The 17,970-nt window shown below is 36.5% G+C and overlaps 1 protein-coding gene and 1 long non-coding RNA gene across 3 annotated transcripts in view; both read left to right on the forward strand.

Moving 5' to 3' along the window:
- Positions 1-17,970, forward strand: part of LOC127871468 (glutathione hydrolase 1 proenzyme-like) — a 187,887-nt gene that overhangs the window by 33,884 nt on the left and 136,033 nt on the right. For both annotated transcript variants that reach the window (XM_052414432.1, XM_052414448.1), the window contains exon 2: positions 2,929-3,003. In XM_052414432.1, coding sequence (XP_052270392.1) covers positions 2,948-3,003 — 56 coding nt within the window. In that variant the 5' untranslated portion in view covers positions 2,929-2,947. The remainder of the gene's footprint in view (positions 1-2,928; positions 3,004-17,970) is intronic.
- LOC127871822 (uncharacterized) overlaps positions 4,153-17,970 on the forward strand; it is a 61,562-nt gene continuing 47,744 nt past the window's right edge. Inside the window, exons 1-2 of the long non-coding RNA XR_008045577.1 lie at positions 4,153-4,187; positions 4,592-4,689. This is a non-coding gene — a long non-coding RNA (uncharacterized LOC127871822). The remainder of the gene's footprint in view (positions 4,188-4,591; positions 4,690-17,970) is intronic.

Genomic DNA, 17,970 nt, shown 5'->3' on the forward strand with positions numbered 1-17,970 from the left:
TAGTGTGTGATATATGAATAAAATGAAAAAATCGGAGCCGGCCGATGCTACGATTATGCCATGTCCCGTGTTTTATCTATACAAAAACAACGTGATTACCGCAGTGTTTTATCAGTGTGCCGCTGATGTTGCTTTGTTTGACTATTCTTATCAAGCTTGCTATTTCACATATTAAATTAATTTGATAAGCCAGATTCAGATATCATATGGTTGGAAGACCAGTTAGAATATGTAAGCGTTTATTTCATTATACATTAGTTTATTCTACAAAAATACGAAAAGTGTTGAGATAGTGTTGTTCATTTATTCGTAGGTTAACGATCCGTACGGCATGGACTATACAGACCAGACTTTACGGCCCAGATTTGCGGATCAAACGGCCCAGATTTGCGGACCATACGGACCACATGTTTTTACCTCATGGAGATTATTTCAAATAAACACGAGAAACTACCATACTAAGTATGCTCTGCATACAATTATACTATTCATCTGTTAAAAAACGGGTCATTAAACGTTTGTGTACATAATTATTGAAATAAAAATTATATAAACTCAGATTTGAAACTCATTTTAATTGTGTCATCAATTATTCATTTATTCAGTAGGCAACCCGCAAACAAGCACTTTCATAGATAAAGTCTGTTTTAATTTAAATGAATATTTATACCTATTAAAATGAATAAATGCCGCATGGTGATAAGGGCAATTAAATTTCTTACATCACAGAATATTTTACAAAATATTTATACATGTATTTTCTCTTAACAAAAATGCGCAATAAATGTTCTAGCAATGTTTCCAACAGTAACGTTTTTATACATAGTGTATACATGTTATTTAAGTTTAGCAGTCAAACGTGTATTTTAAAATGATAATATAAATATAGGTGTAACACCAGCATTAGTCACTCGTATATTTGTATATATATTATACACAAGAACACATAAGTTCAAAGTTGGACAGAAAATTCAGTAGATTATCCACTACCGGTAATCCTAATACTCTTAGCAGACGTAATGTCTGATATTTTACGTTGATATATGGGCCAGTCAGTATTCCTGATTGACCGCATTTGTCAGTTCCCGTTACCGTTGAGGATTTCTTTCCCCGGGCATAAAATTTCCTGCGTACAGAATCAAACGCCAAATTTTGGTCACTAAGGAGCAATCTAGTCAAAATCTTAAGGCAGGCAACATCCACGCAAATTTTTTTCTTAAACTGAACATTAGAAATAACAATACAAATAATGAAGATATTCGTATAACATGCATGGATTAGCGAAATATGTGTACTCAACTTTCACGGAGAGTTATTTTAAGCTATAAACATTCAGTGTTTAACATAGATAATTGAAGTAAAAGTGTGTTTACGAGCGGACCGTTTTCAAGTCAACTTTACAAGAAAGAACAGTGGCAGGATTCTTGGTCAAAAATGGTAAATTACAAACATGGTTTGATTTATATGTTAGTGGGTCTGTGTATTATCAGATTCATATGCATATTCTACTTATTATGTTTGTAACAACACCAGACCAACCGAATGTCACTGAACACACAAGTATTTAAAAGGTAAACAATTTTTGGTACTTAAAACCCAGCTCACTACAAGATAAATTGAAAAGATTAAACTTGTAGTAAATCATGAAACTGATTTTTAATAGATGTAAACATAATTTTGTTTTAAATTGTAAAATGGGCATTTGGATATTTTTTTTCCCTCATTCCAACTTAAATAGAAACTCACAATTTTTTTGCAAACCATTCAGTAACATCAGTTTAGTAAATTTGCAGCTTCCATTTATATTTTAAAGATGTTTAAATACATTTGATGCTTCGTCCAAAATATACCATAAACTTATTGTTACCCCTACAATTCCGCCATTTTCCCTCAAATTCCAATCAAGAAAACCAACATAATTAATATCGTATCTGCCTTTTAAATATTTCCAAGACAACATACGATACATTATCCATCCGTTTATATAAATTTTAACAATCATTATAATCTAATATAAACGTGATGATTCTTATAAATTGGTACATGTCGGCTTGTTTAACATACATTTCCGCCATTTTGAAATCTATCCTCTACCGAAGGTAAATATTTTCAACCCGAATTAATGACTTAATCAGCATAATCTAACATAAATAAACATGCGTAACTGATTTTGAAAACATACCTGTGATTATACTATGTCTATTTGGTCTCGATGCCCGTTTAATAACGGTGACTAAATTTATTTTTTACATAACGAAATGACGTCTGGTGCACTTTTTTCGTTTTCGGCTACAGACGAGTGCGCATGCGCGAGCATTGCGCGACAGCATGTTTGGCTTAAAATCGAGTTGCGGATACCTCTTATACACATACCTGCTTCGATGTACTTTTTTATCACGTACTTTTTTATTACGTAAATGGTATAAATTATTGCTAATCAAGCTGCGATAAACTTTTACATCGTGCCCGACGTCAATCAAAAATAATGGTCGATAGTTAACCCCGCCCTCATAAACATTCGGGAAACCGATTGGACGATGAACATCACAGTTTGACGACTGGAAAGTTACCTGATACATCCTTGTCAGCATTTAAATGACTGTGTAATGTGGCTAGAATAATCTATACGCGCGTCATGCTATTCTCTTATCAGTGGATTATCCATTACCCCATGTGGTGTTTATGACGATTACTTGTGAAAGTAGGTACCGTGTGCTCTTTTAAAACAGGGAATATTGATACACTGATAGAGAAACATTTGTTTTTTTTTACAATCTCAACTTTCTTTCACTGAAAAACACACAGGTCGGAAAATTTCAAGCGCAACGGGGACTCTGATTTCTAAATTCAAGCGCCCCGGCAAGGGGCGCTTAAATGGCCTGGGGAAAACCCTGATGCATTTTCCATATTTTTTGGTGCTTGTTTCAGTTAGTTTCCAGAGCGAATTATGGAGCTAAATAACGGCCACGCGAAAGATGCCGAGAATGAACCGGCACCTAACGAGTATGTTAACAATATTAAAATAATCAAAGCTCCTTTCCTAAGTACATTTTAGCATTTAAAGGCAATCGTATCGTATAACAAAAATCAAATTAATAACTGTATTGTAGTTGTTGGGGTATTGAGTAATATAGTATCAGTTTTGAACAATGTGCAACATGCAGTGCAGGTCTGCATAACAGTTTAATTTATAATATTCGCATTCATGCAGTCATTGTATCATGTTGAAGGCATTATATCTGCTGGAGGAAAATATTATATGTCAAAAGTGTTTATTAAATTTGAAGCGGGAATGCAAGATTTTTATATGTGTTCAATTGTAATATATTGATAAACTATGTTACAATATAACAAAATAGGCAAGAAAAAGTCTACATTGAAGTGTGTCGTATGAATAAATATCGTTGCAGGAAATTGAAATGATCCGTAAAACTAGATTTAGATTCACATCGTACATGCATGATATACATGCTGGCGAATTCGACTGTACAGACATTTTTGATTTCCGAAATAAATATATGGCATATTACGCATTTTTCGACACACATTCTTCTTAACTTTTATTTTAATTTATATTGAAATATATGTAAAATAAGTGTTTTTTACACATTTCATATACATTCATAAATATTTGACAAAATCGTGTAGTCCCGCTTTAATTTAATCTTCTGAAAAAAACATGATTTATGTGAAACATTATGCAGTGTTTGCATGTAAATAACTACCTGATAGATAATTATCCGTTAACTGGTACATTTCACTATTTCGCTGCGTATAGTTTTGACGTGTGACGCTTTATCCCTCTCTTATTTCGCCTCTCACGACAACGCGTTTGTTGAAATGAATGAATTACATATTTTACAGACCTTTGTTCAACAAAGACAATACAAGCACTATGCAAGACGACGAGGAAAAGGCGAACCAACGCAAATCAAAGTGTGAAGTTTGCATCTGTACAAAGGAGAGGCGGTTAATTACTAGTATCACAAAAATCCTAGTGATGCTATTTATTTGTGCCGGCATCTGTATAATCACAATAATCCTAGTGATGCTATTGATTCTGGTGATCGTTTAGCCGTAGGGCTGTCAGGTGGCGAGAAAAAGCTCGAGGAAAAAGATACGATTGAGGATAAGATTCCAACAGGAGCTGTAGTGTCCGACCATGAGGCGTGCTCGGATATAGGCAGGTATGGTGTATAGTATAAAAAAGAACTTATAATACAATTACTTCCATCTAAGTAGTTTAATCCTATTATTACAAATGTACTTTCAAAGAAAATAAACAATTTAGTCATTATTTCAGTGATCGGTGAAGACCAATACGTGTAATTTTACGTCACGATGAACATAAGAATATGATGCTGACAATGTTTACTTCTTTGAATAACTTGATGCTATTGACGGTCCTGACGATAACCAAATGTTGATGATAATGATGCGTCTGAAAATAACGATTTCTATGAGGATGAGGATAATCTTGATAATGATGATTATGGTGATGATTATTATGATGAGGAGGAGGAAGAGGAGGTGGAAGAGGCGGAAGAGGAGGATGGTGTGAGTAATAGTATTACGCTTTCATCATTTTCAGGGATATTCTTGAGCGCCAAGGCACAGCGGTAGATGCAGCAATCGCCACTTTGCTCTGCAACGGGGTTCGTACACCGCACAGCATGGGCATCGGTGGAGGTAACTTTCTTGTATATTTTAAAATATATTAAGCTTATAAGCGAACAATAATTAAACATTTACCTATTCGGTTATAATGCTTTCTGATGGTCTTTTAAGCGGTTTTATTGATATTCAAGTGCTAACCAATACATCTACATTTGCTGATACGCTAACATGTCATCAGTCAGCAGTTTCTTCTTCTTGTCATTACTCAAATGGGCAAAGGTAGCCGTCGGTAGCTTAAGGTCCAAGAGACATCCATAGGCATACATGCAGTGGCCAGGACAGTACAAATTGTTCTGCCGTCATAATGTAAGTCGGACAAAGGCAATCGCCTAATTGACAAATCATGATCATGTTGATCCAACGGTCGAGAGTTCTCATGTTTCTTTGATGTTTTTTCTTGGCCAGTCGCATTTAATCTTCGCCTTCGTTGTATGGCTTATCGAAGTGGGAAGGGGTTATCTTTTGTAGCTTGAGTTGAACCCCTTCGAGGCGTGGGATCTGACAGTCTCCCAGCGCGTTTGACTACACAGAGGGAGCACCAACACGCATACATCCAGTGTTGTCCATCCTTTGATTGGAAAGCGTCGTTGGGTGCACTTTGTTCCAGTGTATCCGTCCTTAGCAGTGTTTTGTCGACATTTTCTTGTTGAACATTCGCCGGCCAAGGCTTTGTGACATCGCCCTTGTTTTTTCCACCCTTTTGATCCTTCTCATACCTATCAGCCTCGATCAACCCTTGTTTTTCTATCCTAGTTATACTTTACATACCTCTAAGTCATGATCCGCCATTGTGTGTCTCTCCTAGTGATCCTTCTCACACCTCTCACCCCTGATCCGACATAGCTTTTATGTCTTTGTGATACTTCTCATACCTCTCAGTCTCAATCCGCCCTTGTTTGTCTATCCTAGTGATACTTCTTACACATCAAAGCCTCGATCCGCCCTTGTGTTTCTATCCTAGTAATACTTCTCATACCTCTCAGCCTCGATCCGCCCTTGTTTTTCTATCCTAGTGATGCTTCTCACACCTCTCAGCCTCGATCCACCCTCGTTTTTCTATCCTAGTGATACTTGCCATACCTCTCAGCCTTGGTCCGCCCTTGCTTTTATATCCTAGTGATCCTTCTCATACCTCTCAGTTTCGATCCGTCTTTGTTTTTTTCTATCCTAGTGATCCGTCCAATACCTTTCAGCCTTTACCCGCCCTTTGTATTTCTATTCTAGTGATGCTTCTCATATCTCTCAGTGTTGGTCCGCCCTTGTTTTTACATCCTAGTGATCCTTCTCATACATCTCAGTCTCGATCCGCCCTTCTTTTTCTATCTTAGAGATTATTCTCATACATCTCAGCTTTGATCCATCCTTATTTTTCTAGCATAATGATCCTTCAACTACCTCTCAGCCTCGATCCGCCTTTGTTTTTATATACTAGTGATACTTCTTATACTTCTCAGCCTCGATCCGCCCATGTTTTCCTATCCTAGTGATACCTTTCATACCTCTCACCCTCAATCCGCCCTTGTTTTTTTTTTATATCCCAGTGATCCTTCTCATACCGCTCAGCATCGAGCCACCCTTGTTTTTCTATCAAAGTGATTCTTCTCATACCTTTCAGACTCGATCCACCCTCGTTTTTCTTTCCTACTGATCCTTCTCATACCTCTCAGCCTTGGTCCGCCATTGTTCTTCTATCCTAGTTATGCTTCTCATACTTTTCAGCCTTTATCCGGCCTTGTTTTTTAGATGGTCGTTTTAGCGACCGTCTAAAGTGCTTAGTGTAAAATTCAGGTCGGTACGGCCTAGCTACTAGGAGCCCAATTCCCGCTTACTACGCGTATCAGCGCAAGAAAGAGTTGTATAATTTATGCAAGAGGTTTGAGTTCTCCAATTATGTTTATTCACAAATGGAAACATAATATTAATATCGTGTTAAATGCAATAGTTTCGAATGGTGTTTTTTTTTAGAAAAAAATAAAAAAACAACGATCGTATTGTACGTGTCGCGGAGGAGATTGTTTATGAATGATTAAAATAGTCCACTTTCTGCTGCGTCTGCGTGACGTAGTATTATCGCCCATCTCATTCATAAATCTGAGGCTGGCGATTAACAAAGGTGAGTCCGGTTGTGAATAACGCACTAGTATAAGGTTACGCTTGTTTATATTCACATGTCTCAATTAATAATACGTTGACCACGAGTTCAACAATTATTACAGGGATACGATAGACAACATAAAAAAAAGTTTCATTATGGCTGAAACTGAATATTAAAGGGATCTTTTCACGGTTTGGTAAATTGACAAAATTGAAAAAAGTTGTTTCAGATTCGCAAATTTTCGTTTAAGTTATGATTTTTGTGAGGAAACAGTATTACTGAACATTTACCATAGTCCAATATAGCCATGATATGTATCTTGTGACGATTTGAAAACCTTAAAATTATAAAGCGTTGCAACGCAAACGATTGAATAATTTGGAGAGTTCTGTTGTTTTCGTTTAAATTTACGAAACTACGAAGATTGCTTATATAAGGTATAAAATACTTAAATTGTATATATCCGGCGGAATAGCCGAGAGGGCTAATGCCTTTTTACTTCAGACTAACTCCAGGACTCCGGGGGTCACTGGTTCGAGCCCTGGTACCGGCTACTTTTTTTTGCTTTTTTAATTTCATTCTAAGATCCAATGTTAACATTTATCAATATAAAGCATTTAATTACAAACTTAAAAATATGCCAAAATCTGTGAAAAGGCCACTTTAAAAAACATTTAAATATATCAAGAATATTCTCTAAAAAATGTAGTCTTGCTGTTTTGAAATAAGGTTTGGAATTTTGGTTTCTAAATAACTTAATTCAAAAAAAGTGTTTAATTAAAGTGTTTTTTACTTGTTAGTCGCATATTTACCGCATTATAATGTGTGTTATAATAGGCAAACCATACATTAGTAAAATTCAATCTGCCTTCGCACATAGAAGGAATGGGTCAATTAGGTGTGCGTTTACTTTGCTTACTTCAGTTAGAGGTCAATTCTTTTACGTAATAGCAATCACAAGGCCCCGGCTTCAAAGGAATTGCGGAGCGTTCTTACATAATAAAAGTCGTAGTCGCATGGTATATGGTTTAGCGTCCTATTTGGTCACGTGTCTCTTTTTCGCGGGTGTTTTGGCATTCATGATATGAGGCTATTAATAGATGCGCCTGTCGATAAACAAAGGAAAGTCCACGGGCGATAAAAACGCAATAGGTTACGCTCTCACATACAACTCAATGACGTAGTACTGGTCGTTGATTGAGGCTATTAATAGATTCGGGAAAAAGTTGACGCCTATTTATTCTCAATTTGTAAAACGTTGAACATAAGTTCAACAATAACTTCAGCGATACGATAGACAAAAACAAAAAAATATTTCATAATCGCTAAACCCGAATATAACAAACAATTTATAATAATACGAATGACCTGTTTCGAAACCTCGTTCATGCTACTACAGCGGGTATTTCTGGAAAACGTTCTTTGGTTCTCAACAGATAGCGGCGATCTTTTGTATTTACGGGTGCTAGCAACGCAAAAGTAGAAGGTTAGTAGAAGGTTTAGCTTGTTTATATTCACAGTTCTCAATACATAGACAGTTGGATATGAGTTCATCAATTACTACAGGCATACTATAGGCAACCTCGAAAATGCTTTACAATCGCTAAAACCGAAAACAACGAAATATATTATATTAAATATATTTATAACAATAAATATCTTTTAAAAATGTAGTCGGCGTATACGCTGACTTTGAAATAAAGTTAGCAATTTACTTTTCTAAATAATAAATACAATTAAACAAAAGTTAAAATATTGTGTTGTGTTTTTCACTTGTAAGCTGCATATTCACCGCATGAAATGTGTGTTGCATTGTCAAACCACACATTAGTGTGAGTAGATAAAAAATATACTACGGGAGAGCACTTCATATGTGTTCTCATATGCCTTGTTATGAGTATCTTTCTTCACTATCGAAATATATCGTATGTTTATATTTGACGTTACCGCAGTTTTCTTTCGACACATTTAAATTACACGTCAATAGCGCCGTCATGCGAAAATGGGTCTTATGCGTTTCGGCAAGCGTTTGTTAAACCCAACATGTGCTTTTGCGCAGTCAGGCCATAGGCGATGCTGTTCGCTTTAAAATCACTCAATTTGTTATGTTTCTCCTTACCAGAAGGAGAAATAGCTGAGTGGGCTATTTATATGATGGGCGCATATGGAATAAGACCCATTATCGCATGACGAGGGTCATTACAAATCTCATTGCGAATTGAAAATGCCACATTTAAGAACAATGCTTTTTGATATAAAATTGAATTCAAAATAGCAAACTTGTTAATAATGGCAGCCTATCCACACATTAAGGAATGATTTCCAGACGTGCTGACCAAGTACGGCAAACATTGTGGTATGATAATTAAACGATTTTATCTTATCGTGACACTATACTATTTCGCTAATGATTGTTTTCTCATCTTGGAGGCGAAAGTGAAATTCTGCAAAATGGATTGTAACGCGTAATTGTAACAGGGCCACAATTTGTGTCGTTTGAGCATACAGAGAGTAGTCCGGAATTCCTTACACTGAACAGTGCTACATCCTTTGAATTGAGCACATACGCAGTGATGTAGCAAAAATTCAGAGGTTGTATCTCGAATCAGCTTATTAAATATTCGAAAATATTCATGCGTGACTGTTGGCGTTATCTAAAAGTCATTAAGATGAAAACTGAGTAAAACAGCTACGCCTAAAAGCGCATTAGTGCTCTATACCTATGTTTATGTCAGCGTTGTTGACACCGTGTGAACTGCTCGGGTAACAAGTAAAGCATAAACAGCAATATTTATATACTTTTTTTCTCCATATACAAGATACGAAGATTATTGTATATTTTGAATTTTTATATTGTGTCAAAAATCAAAAGTTTTGTACACGGAACTTTCATTATGAATTTATATTCTTGGTGAGATAGTCATTTGATATTAGAAAAAATATTCCTTTAATATGATGTTGACTGCAAATTTTCTTTATATTAAGTTCTCATTACCATTTTCATTATACTTTCTATGCTTTCAGAACTTCAAAAAAGCATGTTGTTTTTATTTTGTCTAAGTTATTTCTATGAAATAATAAGGATGATTAAAAGTGCACACAAAACTCGACCCGTGCGCTATAACACAAACTTTATAAAGTTGAATGGCGTGTGTTCATTTCAAACTTGCGATTGATTTTGAAAAATGAATTGCGTGTTTAATTATGAAATAGCGAACATCTTCAGTGCCTGCAGCGCTTTGATCTATCATAGTGACCCTTCTTATGCCTCTCAGCCTTGGTCCGCCATTGTTCTTCAATCCTAGTTATACTTCTCAAACCTTTCAGCCTTGGTCCGCCCTTTTTTTCTATCCTAGTCATACTTATTATACCTTTCAGCCTCGATCCGCCCTTGTGTTTCCATCCTAGTTATTCTTCTTCTCCCTCCCAGCCGTGGTCCGCCCTTGTTTTTTCTATCCTAGTCATACTTATCATACCTCTAAGTCTTGGTCGACCCTTGTTTTCTATCCTAGTTATACTTCTCATATCTCGCAGCCTTGGTCCGCCCTTGTTTTTATATCTGAGTGATGATTCTCATACCTCTAAGTCTCGACCTGTCCTTGTTTTTCTATTCTAGTGATCCTTCTCATACCTTTCAGCCTCGACCCGCCCTTGTTTTTCCATCCTCGTGATTCTTCGCATACCTCTCAGCATTGGTCCGGCCTTGTTTTTCTATCCTAGTGATTCTTCTCATACCTTTCAGCCTCGAGCCGCCCTTGTTTGTCTATGCTAGTGATTCTTCTCATACCTCTTAGCCTCGAGCCGCCCTTGTTTGTCTATGCTAGTGATTCTTCTCATACCTCTCAGTCTCGAGCCGCCCTTGTTTGTCTATGCTAGTGATTCTTCTCATACCTCTTAGCCTCGATCCTTCCTTGTGTTTCTTTCCTAGTAATACTTCTAATATCTCTCAGCCTCGAGCCGCCCTTTTTTTTCTATCCTAGTGATACTTCTCATACCTCTCAGCATTGGTCTGGCCTTGTTTGTCTATGCTAGTGATTCTTCTCATACCTCTCAGTCTCGAGCCGCCCTTGTTTGTCTATGCTAGTGATACTTCTCATACCTCTTAGCCTCGATCCTCCCTTGTGTTTCTATCCTAGTAATACTTCTCATATCTCTCAGCCTTAGTCCGCCCTTGTTTTTCTATCATAGAGATACTTATCATACCTCTGAGGCTCGATCCGCCCTTGTTTTTCTAACCTAGTGATAGTTCTCATACCGCTCAGCCTCGATCCGCCCTTGTGTTTCTATCCTAATTATACATTTCATACCTCTCAGCCTCGAGCCGCCCTTGTTTTTCTATCATATTGATGCTTCTCATTCCACGCAGCCTCGATCCGCCCTTGTTTTACTATCATAATGATGCTTCTCACACCTCTCAGCCTCGATCGGCCCTTGTTTGTCTATGCTAGTGATTCTTCTCATACCTCTCAGCCTCGAGCCGCCCTTGTTTGTCTATGCTAGTAATTCTTCTCATACCTTTCAGCCTCGAGCCGCCTTTGTTTGTCTATGCTAGTGATTCTTCTCATACCTCTCAGTCTCGAGCCGCCCTTGTTTGTCTATGCTAGTGATTCTTCTCATACCTCTCAGTCTCGAGCCGCCCTTGTTTGTCTATGCTAGTGATTCTTCTCATACCTCTCAGTCTCGAGCCGCCGTTGTTTGTCTATGCTAGTGATTCTTCTCATACCTCTCAGCCTCGAGCCGCCCTTGTTTGTCTATGCTAGTGATACTTCTCATACCTCTTAGCCTCGAGCCGCCCTTGTTTGTCTATGCTAGTGATTCTTCTCATACCTCTCAGTCTCGAGCCGCCCTTGTTTGTCTATGCTAGTGATACTTCTCATACCTCTCAGTCTCGAGCCGCCCTTGTTTGTCTATGCTAGTGATTCTTCTCATACCTCTCAGTCTCGAGCCGCCCTTGTTTGTCTATGCTAGTGATTCTTCTCATACCTCTCAGTCTCGAGCCGCCCTTGTTTGTCTATGCTAGTGATTCTTCTCATACTTCTCAGTCTCGAGCCGCCCTTGTTTGTCTATGCTAGTGATTCTTCTCATACCTCTCAGTCTCGAGCCGCCCTTGTTTGTCTATGCTAGTGATTCTTCTCATACCTCTCAGTCTCGAGCCGCCCTTGTTTGTCTATGCTAGTGATACTTCTCATACCTCTTAGCCTCGAGCCGCCCTTGTTTGTCTATGCTAGTGATACTTCTCATACCTCTCAGTCTCGAGCCGCCCTTGTTTGTCTATGCTAGTGATACTTCTCATACCTCTCAGCCTCGAGCCGCCCTTGTTTGTCTATGCTAGTGATTCTTCTCATACCTCTCAGTCTCGAGCCGCCCTTGTTTGTCTATGCTAGTGATACTTCTCATACCTCTTAGCCTCGATCCTCCCTTGTGTTTCTATCCTAGTAATACTTCTCATATCTCTCAGCCTAAGTCCGCCCTTGTTTTTCTATCATAGAGATACTTATCATACCTCTGAGGCTCGATCCGCCCTTGTTTTTCTAACCTAGTGATAGTTCTCATACCGCTCAGCCTCGATCCGCCCTTGTGTTTCTATCCTAATTATACATTTCATACCTCTCAGCCTCGAGCCGCCCTTGTTTTTCTATCATATTGATGCTTCTTATTCCTCGCAGCCTCGATCCGCCCTTGTTTTACTATCATAATGATGCTTCTCACACCTCTCAGCCTCGATCCGCCCTTGTTTTTCTATCATATTGATGCTTCTCATACCTCGCAGTCTCGATCCGCCCTTGTTTTACTATCATAATGATGCTTCTCACATCTCTCAGCCACTGTTTTTCTATCCTAGTGATATTTCTCATACCTCGCAGCCTCGATCAAAGATGGCTGATTTTATGTCCGTCCCTACCCTTTTATACGCAACAGACGACACAAATGTTCAAGACCATTGATAAATGTACAAAAATAATGGATATATAACCAGATGCCTCTTGAATGCGTTACTACATAATATAAAGTAGTGGTCGGTGGAGATTGATATATTAAACGTTTAAGACCTTCGGTTGATTACCGCGATTGTTAACAATAACTTTAAATCGCATTAATGCTTTCCATGTAAATAAATATAGATTATTTTCGGTTGATTTTCTGCCTTTACGGAAATAAACAGTGTATCATTATCACATTATTTGTAAACATGTCATAAAAATGTACACGCGCGATTAACTTCAATAATTCAATTACGAAATATTGAGTACAATGAATTTCTCTAATCTCGGTCCATGAAGCGAGCGAAACTTATGAAGCGACCAAAAACGAATAGAATCAATTTTCGTCATTACTGTACTACTTTTTTAGTAGTTTAATTTTAAATTCACAGTGTTCTTATTGACAGTTGCCAAATATTGTTCATTACATATACACAGTGCATACAACTTATGCATGGACGACAACAAAGCATTCTTTCGACCTATCTTGTATAATCTTTTAGAGGAAAGTGTGTACTCTTTGCCGCGCTTGGTTATAAAATCTCCTTACACTTTGTCCGTTTGCATGTTTTGGTGTTTTTTTTAATTCTGATCTAGTTATTAAATGAGACGAGTTCTGAGAAAACTGGGCATAATTTTTGTGCGTAAAGTGTTGTCCCAGATTTGCCTCTGCAGTCCGCACAGGCTAATTAGGGACAACACTTTCCGCTTTTATAGTATTTTTAGTTTCAATGAAGTCCCTCTTTACCGGAAATCAAGTTGCGGCGGAAAGTGTCGTCCCTTATTAGCCTGTGCAGACTTCACATGCTAATCTGTGATGACACTTTACGCACATGCATTAAGCCCAGTTTTCTCAGAACGTGGCTCAAATTAGCAAACTGCTTGGGGTTAATCGAAACATATGAACCACATAAACAATATCAATCAGTTACGTTGTGTACCGACCATTCACATACGGAGAATAAGAATAAAACAATAAAAATACGTGAGTAGTGCGATATTTAAACTGCGTTTAATGTTTTCCAGTTTCCCACCCGTTCTCGAGTTTTTGGGGTTGTTGTAAGGTTACAAATGACATCATCAGGTCAGAAAATAAATGTAACAAACAAAAAATATTGATTTAATAAGAAGCCTAGTGCACTGTCTAAAATGTGATATACATTGATTAAACTATGATAGATACTTTCTGACTGCAAAAGGCGGGGCTAAATTTACAATCGTTTGTATGTAACATTGTTTATGCTATTATTTTCTCAAATTCGCTTATAGGATTACGAAGTATATAAATCATTTGCAGAGAACAATTAAAGCAATGTTGCTAATATTCGATGAATTAAGACAGGAAATAAATCAACAGAAAACTGTTTTGTAAATAAATTGTTGATAGTGTTGTATATTCATTCTTAATAAGTAAATGGTGTTGGTGTTTGGAATTTTTGTGTACGGCTTGAAGGGAAATACCTGTTAAAAGGTTGCATACACTTTATGAACAAATTGATCTTGATTTAAAAATCAAATTATATTAACGACATGTATTTTAATGGGTCCCATAATGGTATTTTTTTCCCATAAAATATAGATAGTTATTTGAAAAATGAAATTCCATTTTTGTCAGTAGATTATTATTTTTAAAAAAAGGTTTTATTAATGACACATGAAGGCACAAATTATAGAATGCAGAAAAAGTATGTTTTCGTGCGTTTCTGAAGTGGGATTCAGACTCAATGCTTCAAAAAGTCGCTTTATTCAAGGAGACGTTTACTACACTATTCCCATTAAATAATGTTCGCATGCGTCGTGTATCTCATCCCATGTACATTAACGATCGAGAGCACTTCTACTTCTGAGTTTCCCGCGTCCGCTAAAATTGGCCTCGTGGACATCTTTAATGAATATTTTATTGATATTTATAGTTAATATGCCCGATTAAACAATTATAATTCAAAAGTATGCGTTCCGAATATATACTAATTAAATGAATATATACGAGCAACTTACGAACATTTCTTAATAAATACCCAAATGCATATTAGTCAAGAGCAATTGGTTAAACTCTTGCTTTTGCCCTATTAACCATATACTGGTAGGTAAAAATGAAATAATATTTATCATGTTGCGTATTCCACAAAAGCGATCATTGTGCAATCGAATTACTGATTTCAATAGATAGATTAAATATTATAAGAAAATATGTACAAAGTCCAATGCATTTTGAATCTTCTGAAGATGTTATCGATCTAAATAATTTCTTTATCATTTGTTGTGATACACAATCGTTCTTTTCTGTTATACATAATAAAATTTACACAAAACTCATTTGTTAATTTTCTTGTTTTTCTAGGTATGTTTATGGTGATATATGACAAATCAGCCAAGAAATCCATATACATAGACGGCCGGGAGATGGCACCGCACTCCATTACACAACACATTTACTCCAATCTCACCAAGCATTATGGTATGTCTAAAGTAGTGTATTCCAAACCCCCAAAGTTACGTCCATTACAATGAATGAGTTTGCATGTAACAAACGTAGATATGCACTTAAGCATGTAGTATGTCGTTTTGAAAAAAATGTTGAAAACATGAGTGTCAATACTAATGCAACATTGAACACAGTTTATGTGAAAAAACATTAAAAAATAATTTCATTGTTATATACATAGATATGTACACTGACTTTTCGCTAACATCCCACCATTCTAACCAAACAACCAAATCCGCCCTTCTTAGTAAAGCAAAACACGTTCTATGCCTAATTTATGATTTAGTTGACACGTCATGTTGTGTTAGTTAAGAATTTTGACAAGGTTTTCGTATTCCATCAATATTCGATAAAGTTTTGGTAGACACCGGAAGCTTCGCACTGACGTATAGACTTCTTGTGGAACAGACGTACCGTACATACAAGCAAACGTACGACTCATGTATGCTCCCTTCTTTGAAGTTGGTCATAGAAATATATACCATACCAAGGCATTAATAAGTGTCAATTTAATGATATTTAGATTTTTTGTTTCGAGATTAACACACAGTTTAATTATGTAAACCTTTCACATGATGTATTTACAAAATCGTAAATTCATGTTTCATTGCTGAAGCATGAGTTTTCTGATATTGTGTTATGTTGTATGCACGACTAATATATATTCATAAATATGTGGACATGAAAGTTAATACAATTACCTCAAATAAGATTCTGAACATAGACACAAAATGATCAACAAGAAATAAACTTGATTAAGTGGAAACTGTTTTGATCGCACAAAACCCTTTATAATTCCGCTTTCAGTCATTGCGACTTAAGCAAATGTTTTTCGGTATAGATCAGTAACACAATTCTTGAACAATGTCATACGCACCTGAAATTTACAAGAAACACGATTAGAGAAAATACAGAGCTTTAACTAGGTAATCCTTGGTGTGGCAGACATGATGATGATTTTGTTTATGATATTATAGGGATACCAATAATTCCTAATAAACGCGCTTTCTTGATTTCAAAACTCGATGTAAAATCACGTAAAGCCTTAATTGATTAAAGCTCTGAGAGACGAAGCTAAGCACGTCCATACTCGTATTAAATTAGGAGAAAACAAGAAAGTAATTATACTATTTGGATGAAACAGCTAACATCGGCGCTTTAAGCGGCCTTCTGCACTTTTAAAAACTATTTGATACGTTAATCAACGACTTGTTTGCATGCGCGGTAGTCGTTATTGCATTGCAGCCGATGGTTGTTTTATTTCCGAACTGAGGTACTGTTATATGTGCAGTATCATTTGCTTTTAATCAATTTTCTCAATATATTTTGCAATTCGAAGCCAACTTTAAATACAGTGCACGCTTCATTGTCTCATTGTATCTGAATATCCATTTTCAATAAATTAGTTCATCTATCCGTGTTGCAAATCTTTGTAGACTGAGTAAACGGTCATAACTGTTTCCTTTCATACCATTAAGTCGTAACAGTCGAAATTCAATGCCTGGCATCTACTATTGGCTCCTGCGTTAAGACTATGCGTGTCGTTATAATCTTTCGCCAGTTACTATTTGCCAACAGCATATTATTACTTTGTGTCACCAGTTTTTGTCATTGAATATAATTAGTATTGCGGTTGCAAGTTGTTTACCGGTACTCTTAAGATTATTTAGTTAACTTCTGTAGTGTTGTTTGTTATTAGTGACATGCATTATATAAATAACCGACAGTTGCTAATAACGGTTTATATTCCCCAATCGGAGGGGGGGGGGGTATTATTCGTGTATGTTAATGGCACAACTATTCCGTATGGGATTCGGGTTGAAAAATGCTACGTAGATTACAAAGTGGTCGGTGTTTTATGAATAGTTTAGCGCTTATACTAGTTTATTTTATGTTGACCAAAACACATTAACTTCGATCTTTTAAACTTGGGTTCGATTTCAATTCGGCGTTGTACGTCAGGCTCGTATGCCTTCTTTCCATAAATTGATTACATTGTTCTGTTATACGGCCTTTATTTGGCGATGTGAGATTGTGTGATCGTTTCTTGATGTTTAAAATTAATGTTACTATTTCCATCGTTACAAGACCAATTTTTAAGTTACAAACGTCCTCTTGTAGTAAGCTTTATGTAGATTTAGTAACAGACGTAGCGTGACGTCAATAGACGGACATTTAAGTGTAATCAGCTTCTACGACAGCGTCAAATATAATTTGTTGATTTTACATACAGGATTACAGCGAAATTTTAATTGTAGCTTATATTTGTCCTCCGCGATCTTTGTTAAATGTAATCTCAATTGGCACACACATGATTATATTATTCACTCATAGATGTGTATATGTGTGTGGAAATACCATCGTTTATGCAGCAAATCAACAAAAATCTTCTCTGAAAACAGCTCTGTTCTTTTTCGAATGTGTGCATGTCTAAATAGTTTCAGTGTATTATGAGAGCGTAAATACTACCGCCTCTTTAAACAAAACAGAACAAAGAAACGGATAAAATGATGTGCTCATGTCGGACTAATATTCGACAAACATAACGAGATACTTAATGTACCGTAACAAGATATACAGCATAATGCCAATTTTTCTTGGCTTGTGAGGATATCTGTTATCTTATACCGAAATGGACGATTGGCTTGTACTGGATGAACACAAGCATATGTATCAACCATTGCCAAGATTGATTATGTTTAGTTTTTATGTACATTTAGAACCTTTGTGAA

Source organism: Dreissena polymorpha, chromosome 1 (assembly GCF_020536995.1).
Source record: "Dreissena polymorpha isolate Duluth1 chromosome 1, UMN_Dpol_1.0, whole genome shotgun sequence".
NCBI classification, from domain to species: Eukaryota; Metazoa; Mollusca; class Bivalvia; order Myida; family Dreissenidae; genus Dreissena; species Dreissena polymorpha.